Source organism: Tupaia chinensis, unplaced genomic scaffold (assembly GCF_000334495.1).
Source record: "Tupaia chinensis unplaced genomic scaffold, TupChi_1.0 Scaffold000126_2, whole genome shotgun sequence".
Classification (NCBI taxonomy): domain Eukaryota; kingdom Metazoa; phylum Chordata; class Mammalia; order Scandentia; family Tupaiidae; genus Tupaia; species Tupaia belangeri.
The window spans coordinates 659,989-669,170 of record NW_006159594.1 but is presented as its reverse complement, the minus strand read 5'-3'; the positions used below and the strand labels follow the sequence as shown (position 1 = coordinate 669,170).

The 9,182-nt window shown below is 48.2% G+C and overlaps 1 gene segment (V, D, J or C); it reads right to left on the bottom strand.

Moving 5' to 3' along the window:
• Window positions 1–1,936: 1,936 nt before the first annotated feature.
• Window positions 1,937–9,182, bottom strand: part of LOC102501063 (T-cell receptor alpha chain C region-like) — a 324,249-nt gene continuing 317,003 nt past the window's right edge. The window contains 4 exon segments of the C gene segment in view: window positions 1,937–2,431; window positions 3,081–3,188; window positions 4,148–4,192; window positions 5,676–5,933. Coding sequence covers window positions 3,082–3,188; window positions 4,148–4,192; window positions 5,676–5,933 — 410 coding nt within the window.

Genomic DNA, 9,182 nt, shown 5'->3' with positions numbered 1-9,182 from the left:
GTACCAGTGACCCTAAAGGTCGGTTGGGACTCTAGACCTCCTTTAGACTGGGCCTCTTCTGAGGTTCTTGGAGGGGTCTGTCTTCATGGCTTTACAGGCTCCTATCCCCTGCCCTAAGCTCCTGTGTCCCTTTCACCTCAGCATCACTGCAGCCCACTCTCAGGAGCAGACCTGCCTTCCCAGCCTGGATCTTTTTTATACTGAACAAAGTGAATTACCACCTTCGGGGTTAAAAAAAAGACAAACTAATTCGCTCTGAGTTTTTAACAGCTGATAAAAGCTTGCTCTATTAACCCTCCCAGGGGCATTTTCATTTAATACAGGGAAGAGAATGCTTTAATTAAAAGAAATTCCCAAATGGTAGAATCTCTGGCATTATGTCAGACTGATGAGGAGACAGTTTTAAGCAAGAGGCCTCCCAAGGTTCTCTGAAGGTGGCAAATTCCACCTTTGGGAAGTGGTACCTGTCCTCCTATGTGTGAGAGTGACCCTGCTCAGAATTTTATTTTATTTTTTCTGAGACCTTCCCTTTAGTGATCTTCTTTCTCTCTTTCTGTTTTTTTTTTTTTTTCCAGAGGTTTTTGCCTTAGGATGTGTGTGCTTGGGGGGCAGGGAGGGAGACAGAGACAGTGAGAGGGAAAGTGAGAAGTCACCAATCCAGGGGGGAATGGCCGTGCTGCCATGCCTTCTCCTCCCAGGATCTTGGACACACACGCACATGTGCCCACTGAGTTTCAAGTCACCAGGTCTGGAACTTGAACCACAGTTGGCCATATGGGAGTCCAGCAACGTAACCGCTATGCCATCTGCTGGCCTCAACTTTAGTCATCTTTAAAGAGATTGTTATTTAGGCTGAAGATGAAGTAGTTTGGAAAGAACTGGGGGTTCTGTGACTACTTTGGGTAGGGCTGACCAGCAGCTGGGACACTGGTTTTTAGTTCTACAAAGCAGCAGACTCAGAAATGCAGGGAGTTAGAGGTAGCCTCCAGCCTCACCTGGCATTTTGTAGGTGGTGACCCTGAAGCTCACAGGGGGAAGGAACATGCCCTATGCCACCTCTTAAAACTGGTAGCTCCAGCCCTATGACAAGAAGCAGGCCTGAGTTAAACTGGAAGGATCTGCATAGCTCTGGCTGGTGTGGTCAGATACACAGGTGAACTACAGAGGTATTTGGGGATAGAAGCCCCCTCACCTCAGGGAATTAATTAGCACTCTACATTTTGTCTTGTTAGTGTGACCACCAGGCAGATGGCTCAGTGGTCTCTGAGGTGTGCTCCCATCAGCCTCCATAACCCCGGGGAAAGGTCCTCTGAGGGCAGACATCTCAGGAGAGTGGTGCACCATGGGACTTCAGGAATCTCACTCCTTGTCCCCTAGGTGAGAGCTTGAGACATCTGTTGTCCTTGACCGAGTCCCTGGACTAGAGGAAAGAGCCCACCTCTCCTTCCTCATCCTCATGCCTAGACTGATGGAGTGTTAAGTCTTGCTGGGGTCACAAGCTCCTCCCAATCCTGCTCCTGGGCCGAGCACTCGGACTGGGCAGTCCCCAGCCAGCATCCTGTGAGACAATGCAGTTTTGACCGAAATTCAACCCGAGAGGAAAGGCAAAGGCAATGATCCCGGAGGGCAGGAAACAGTGGGTGGCCTTTTGGGGACAGCAGCTGTGTGGTCTCTGTCTGCTTAATTTCAACCACAGGTCACTACCACCCATGCGTATGGGCCTCCTGCTATGGTGGTCCGGTGGTGTGGCATGAAAAGAAGAGCAGGGGCCCAACCTTTCAAGTGGGTTTCTCTGCCCCCCCCCCCAATGTGGTCTAAGCAGACGTTTTTAGAGGTTTTTAGAGCTTGTTGAGTTCGGTTCCTCGGACAGCATCATGGACAAATGCCTAGCTAGTGATCAAGAGGAAGTGGAAAATGACCCCAACCAGCCCAGTCGAACAGGAGCACAGCCTCCGTTCTTCCACATCACTTTTAATGAAGCACGGGCAGCAGAATACACAAGGTGGCTCGGATACACAGCATAGCAGGCCCAAGATGATAAGATACTTCCCCCCTCGTCTTGGGCAAAAGAGTAATATATATTTCTTTATGAACACTATTTAAAAAATATAAACTCGCAACATTCTCCAGGAGCTTGGGTCCCATCAGTCCGTAGGATGGCAGAGGCAGTCTTTGGGGAGGGCTGGGGAGTTTGCCATGAATATCAGGTAGTGACAAGCAGCAACAGGGAACAGAGTGAGTGGCAGCTGGTCTGGCAGCTCACCAGCATCTTGATCACAAATCCAGGTAGGATCCAGTGGTGGCCTTGCCAGTTGAGGTGGGAGCCATCTTTTTCATGGAGGTGGGGAGCACCCCTCTGCTTGAGGATGGAGAGGCACAGTGACAAGAAGGAAGAAGTGAGGGCCACAGGCTCTCTCATAGTCTTGTTGACCTGAGATAGGAAGAATGAAAGTAAGGATGGATTCTGAGGGGTCCCAGGACTGTTAGGTACATCGTGGAGTTGGCTCTGCTCGGGGAGTCCTAGGAGCAAGTGGACCCTGGAGCTCTGGATGATGGTGGAGCACTTGTCAGCCAGGAGTGTCTGTCCAGAATTAGGGTGTACCAGAAGTGGAATGCTTTCTACCAGTGAACTGAGAGAGCCAAATAGGGAGAGAGGACGTGAGAAACAAAACTTGGGGCCCCTTGAGGTTATACAGAGAATGAGGTATCGTAGAAGCCTGTGATACAGACAAGTCTGGGTCCTGAGTTTCTCTCATTTCACTCTTCGCTGTGTGGCCTTGCTGTTATGCGGCCTCAGTTTCATTATTTCTAAAATGAGTTACAACTGTTCTTGATACCTTGCTGGGGAGCTGAGGTTCAACTGAGGTGGCTGAAGTGAGTGTATTTTGTTATATGAATGTTTCAGGCCACTGTTACTAACAAGAGAAACTTGTAATGGGAAGAAACCAGAGTTTAGTGGGCCTAGACTTAAGACTCAAAAGCAACACCTGTGGAGGTTGGGAGTGGAGGGGAATGTTTACTCTCAGAGCTTGGGGACCCACTCTGAGACCCACACCCCTCCCAGCTTTGATGCCCCTCACCTCAACTGGACCACAGCCGCAGCGTCATGAGGAGGTTAAACCCGGCCACTTTCAGGAAGAGAATGCGGAGCCCAATCACCGACAGGTTTTGCAGGTTTAGGTTCATGTCTGTAAAACCAAGAGGCCACAGCGGTTATGGGTGTGCACGCTAGAGATCTGCACAACTCCACATGAGGCACCCTCGGTTTCCCCAGAGCAGAGCAGTGGGAGGGGTGGATCTTCCTCTCCCCTTGAGCTTCTGTACGCACCCCCTGCAGACTATCCCTGCATCCCCCAGGCCAATAGTACTGCATTTTGAAGCAAAAACACCAACTGGACTTGGTCCTTATTTTATTTGAGTCCCTCTGGGGATGGGGAGGGAGCTAGGTGTACAGAACGTATCATGGCAACCCCATGGGCCCCTGGGTAAGAATCAAGTGGCTGAACCACAGGACGGATGACTCAGTGAGAATGATTCAAATGGAAATGAGTGTGGGCCAGGGTAGGTGGTGAGGCGTGATGGGGATCCGTGAGGCAGGACCACTGCCTGCTTTTCTTGAAAGAGGGTAAAACCTTCTGGCTGGAGAGGGAGATGCCCTTAGGATGACCTGGGCAATTGAGGGTGATACCTAAGGGAGTCAGAAATCACACGACTGGGCTGCCCAGAGGCTCCCTTGGCTCTGCTGACAGTGGAGCTCTGGAAAGGAACACAGAGGCCTAGAGATGAGTCATTGCTCCAATAAAATTAGAGACTCATCCTCAAAGTGCTTAGAAAGGGGAAGAAAATCAGAGGTACTGAGAGGAAGTTAAGGAAGACCACAGCAGCAGCTCTGAGTAGGCCTTGAATTGCTCCAATAAAATTAGAGACTCATCCTCAAAGTACTTAGAATGGGGAAGAAAATCAGAGGTACTGAGAGGAAGTTAAGGAAGACCACAGCAGCTCTGAGCAGGCCTTGAACTGCTGTTCCCATGGCTTATTAACTTTACTCCCAGATCTACTTGTCCCTGCCCACCTCTCCTGTCTAGTCAGGGTTTATCACCACCCCCCTCCCAGTCCTATGCAAAGCTGGGCTAGACCCCTCTCTTACCTGTTTCAAAGCTTTTCTCTTCCGACTTGGCATCACAGGGAATTCCTAGAAGGAGAAACAGACATTTTCTTAAAGCCAACAGTGTGCTGACTCTCCCACCCCAGACCACTTAGTTGTTGGGCAGGTGAGCAGCCCAGCCACACTTCCTTGTGCAGAGGTCTGGAGGGCACTTACTGCATACAGGCACCTGCCGAGACAGCCAATGGCCCTGGCAGGACTAACACCCTGACTTCTGAGCATCATTTTATTTACTCAACAAACATTGACTGCGCAGAGTGCATGCCACATGACAGGCCACGAGGAGCCGTCAGACACAGATGCCAGTTTGGGGTCCAATAGGGCAGTAAGACATGTATGCAGGGATAAGGATCACAGGGGTATAGATATTTTCAATTGTTCTAAAAAGTCTTGATCCCTGCACCCCCAATATTTTCCTGTGTTCCGTTTCTGTAAATGGTGCTGCCATTGGCTCAGCTACTCAGCCATAAAGTCCAGTCTCTTTCCTTGATCCCTTTCTTTCTTCTCGTCCCTGAACGGTTCTATCTTTGATGCCCAAATGGTGTTGGCCACGCATTTTTCTTGCCACCACCTTGCCCAGACCTCCATCTTTCCTGCACTCACTCTCTTTCTGCTCCCACTCTTGACCTTCAATCCATTCTTCACACAGAAATGGACTTAGATTTCACTCCTCTGCTTACGGCCAATCGATAGCTTCCATGTACCTAGACTGGCCTGTCACCCCCACGAGGCTCTGTGATCTGGTCCTTGCCGACTTCTAACACATGTCCTGCCGCTCGTTCTTCCCCTTTCTCGTTGTGTTCCGGTCTCAGGCCTCTCGCTGCCTTTGGTATGATTGGTATCATCTTACCTGTAAGTCTCAGGTCAAACAGCATTTCCTCAGAGAACCCTTCTCTCACTTTTGTCTCTAAGGTGGCTGTTTATTAACCCTAAGTTAAAGCACATGTTACAATCTGAAGTTCTTTAGATCCTTCCCTATCGATGGGTGAGTTTCCCTGACTAGAATAGAACTTCCTGAGAGCAGATTCCTCATCTGAATGATTTGCTCTTTCACTTCAGCACCTGGTACACTGTACCTGCACAATCAGTGGTGGCTGAATGAATGAGTGACCAACACCATTTGACAGACAGACAGAAAGCCCTCTCAGAGGGGACTTTAGAATGAGGCCTGGAATAGTAAAAAGGGGCCAACAACCTGGGCAAAGGCAGGGAGGTGGAGACTCAGAGGAGGTGAGACTGGGCCGGGCCATTCCATCTCCAGTCACCTTCTCCTGGTCTATTTTTTTGCCCAGGACTTTCCGTGGACTGTCAGAATGGGGCTCACTGCTTCTCAGTAAAAAGGGGTCTGGGGGCTTTGCTGATAATTGGTGGGACTGAGACCACCATTCAAGGCAGCTTGTAGACATCATTGACCTGAGCTCTAGGCAGAACTGGGCCTCCAAGTCTCCAGGCCTCCAGACCTCTCAAAGTGAGGAACTCAAGTTTGCAAAGGCACCACGGCTGCACCTACCTGAGTTAGGGAAAAAGTCTTGCTCATCGAAGGCATCTTTACATTCAAAATTGGCATCTGTGCTCCAGGCCAGGGCGCCATTGCTCTTGGAATGTGTGGATCTCATGTCCAGTACAGTTGTGCCTGACTTAAATGCTTCATTGTCTGTGCTTTGTGATACGTTGACTTGAGAATCAAAATCAGTGAATAAGCAGACACTTGCATTGTTGACTTTATGTTTTCTCAGCTGGTACACAGAAGGGTCAGGATTCTTAATATCTGTGGACCAAGAGGATAGGGGTTAGAAGAGATGCTCTTGTTGACCTCTTAGCCTCAACCAAGGCTGGAGCCCAGAAGCCTACAATGGACAAGAGGCATGGCTTTCTGAGGCAAGTCACATTCTCAGGCTTTATGTACGAAGTAACATTTTAGAAACCAGCAACTTGTGACAGCCTGGGATCAGGGACTGACACAGTCACTAGTCCTGGCCAAGAGGTCAGGCTCTCTGTGAATGTTCTCTGCCAGACCTTGCTTGCCATTCAAGAAATCATAAATGCAGAGCTACTTAATGAAATAGTGCTCATTCTTCTACTCAGTAGGGATGTTTTCAGAACCTCAGCAGGCCTAGTAAACAACAAGCCCTGGCAGAACAAAAACAAGCACAGGAGAAAGGCCCAGCAAAGCAAACCATGCATCTTGGAATCTGGAGTGGTCTCCTCTACTTAGACTGGCATTGGCAGGCTTTGGAGGTTTACGGGTTGACATTAAGTTGGAAAATCCACCGCATCACTAGGAGATTTCTCTCTCTTATTGATAAAAGTTTCAGACTACAAGTCAGAACACTTGCATTCAAGCCCTGGCCCTACCATTCATTAGGCCTTGAGCAAGTCACACGAGCTCCTTACATCTCAGGAATTATATCAGAAAAATGGAAATGTTGCCTCATCCACCTTCCTAACCTAGTGATTTTGGGAAAGGAATAAGAGTTTTTTTTTTTCACACAACATTATATTTAATAAATCGTAAAGTACCACATGAATGTTAGAGCTATTGATATGCCAAGGTGTTGCCATGATAACATGCCACCGAGTAATACGTAGTCATGATTTCTTCTCTTCACCCCATCTCAGGAATTATATCAGAAAAATGGAAATGTTGCCTCATCCACCTTCCTAACCTAGTGATTTTGGGAAAGGAATAAGAGTATTTTTTTTTTTCACACAACATTATATTTAATAAATCATAAAGTACCACATGAATGTTAGAGCCAAGGTGTTGCCATGATAACATGTCACCGAGTAATACATAGTCATGATTTCTTCTCTTCACCCCCTAGGAAGCAGGAGTTGCTAGAGGCTTTTCCTTAGTGCTAAGACTTTTTCTTTAGCATCTTTGTAGAATTCTGTCCTTTAAATATGACTCTCATTGTTTATTCTTTCCAACTTCCTGCCTTCAGAGAAGGAAGCAGAGGTTTACCTAGGATTAATGTGTTGGGGCCACCCAGAGAGTTTCCAGCAGGGTTGGGATTAGGATTTCCTGCCCCGTGGATCTCTGCTTCTACAGCTCTTCACCATGTACACATTTTTTTTTTTTTTAGACTCTGGCAGTGGATCTGAGCCAGACAGTTGTTGAGCCAGTCAGGGTGGCTTTGGCAATGCAAGTATCCAGCTGGATTCAAAGCCAAAGAAGCCAGCCCCTGGCATGCCCTTGGGATGCTGAGTCAAGGCAGAGCTGCCTGCAGTATGGGCTGCCCCTGATGTAGCTCAGAAGGGTGGTTTCCCTGGCTGGATGGGGCAGATATCCAGGACATCCAGCATTCTGTCCTGTTCTCCATCCTCCACATACCCATGGAGCCTGACATCCCTGTAGGAGAAGGCCCTAAGGCATCACTCTTACTGGAAAGGGAGAGATATGGAATCATTAGTTATCAGTGGGGGTCTTGGGTGGACTGTGGAAGAGGACATGCTGAGAAAATGTGGCCTTGAGAAGAAAGGCAGAGGATCAAGCACCTCTATAGGTAGTGTGGCCTTAGGACAGGGGGTTGCTGTGGGGACCAGAAGCCCAACTTTGAGTCCTAGTTATGCACTCACTGGAATCCTGGGGCCCGCGAGTGTCAGACTGAAGAAAGTCTAGACTTTGTCCAATACGATAGTCTCTAGCTACTTGTGGTTACATGAAAATTAATCAAAACTGAAATTCTATTAATACAAACATCATTTCAAGAGCTCAGTAGCATCGTGCAGCTGGTAGCTGCTATATTGGACAGAACAGACTGACAGAACATTTCCGTTGTCAAAGAAAGTTCCATTGACGAGCGGAGCGTCAGTCTAGCAAGGGCAATGGCTCAGAACACAAGATTTTAAGGAATGGCAATAGGGGCTGAGTGTGAGACTTGAAAATCATCTTTAAGTCTGTGAAGGATGATTCCATGAGGGACAGGTCAATCGTTCAATTTGCTAACGACAGATCAAGATGACATAGCAATGTACCCATGTTGGTGTTGAAAGAACCGAGGTGATGCTTTCTTTCTCTTTTTCATTTGCTATAGGGCATGTATGCTCACTAGAGAGAGGGAGAGAAGGAGAGAGGGAGAAAGAGAGAGAGAAAAAGGGTGAGAGGAGGGAGGGAGGAAGGGAGGGAGGGAGAGAGAGAGAGAGAGAGAGAGAGAGAGAGAGAGAGAGAGAGAGGAAAACACCCTCTGTGGGAATGGCTATGCCATAATCCCTTCTCCTCATTCTTGTCTTGCGAGTTTGGGGACACATACACACAAGCCCGGCGTGTTTCTCAAGCTGCCAGGTCTGAGACCTGAACCATGTGGTTGCCCATGTGCTATCCAGCTGCCTTAATCACCAGGCCACTGGCTGGCCCGAATTGAGGTTTTTATGCTTTCTCAAATCATGCTTCTATCAGTTGATAAACTCTGGGCTTCCCTACTTGTATTTTTTGCTGTTATTTCTCCTGTCCATCTTCCTACCTTCTTATTTTCAGATAAAAAGGATAAATTTGCACGAGAGATACTTGATGCTTTTTAGCTTCATTTTCCTTTTATCTTCAAGGACCTCTAGGGCAACCTTACTTTTTGTCTGAAAATAAGAAATGAATCGCTTTTAATTTGGCAATCTTTAAGGGTCCATCTGCCAGAACCCTATGGGGAGAGACATCTTATTCTACCTTGACAACAAAAACTCGTCCTACCAGTGATGAGATCAGGAGCCTCAGCAAGATTGGATCAATTTTCAATGTGGACGGTCAGCTGTGCTAGATCCTAACTTGTCACTTTAATTCAAAACTAATTGTAGGGAACCAGCAGTTAGCGTAATGGCTATGTCGCTGGACTCCCACATAGTCAACCGCGGTTCGCGTCCCGGACCCAGTGGCTTAAAACTCACGCCGGGCGCGTGTGCGTACGTGCCCAAGATCCCGAGAGGAGAATGGAGGAGAAGGGATTGCGGCGTGACCATCCCCCCTGGGGGGTGATTTCTCGCTTTCTATCTCTATGTCTCTCTCTGTCTGTCTGGCGAGCGCACG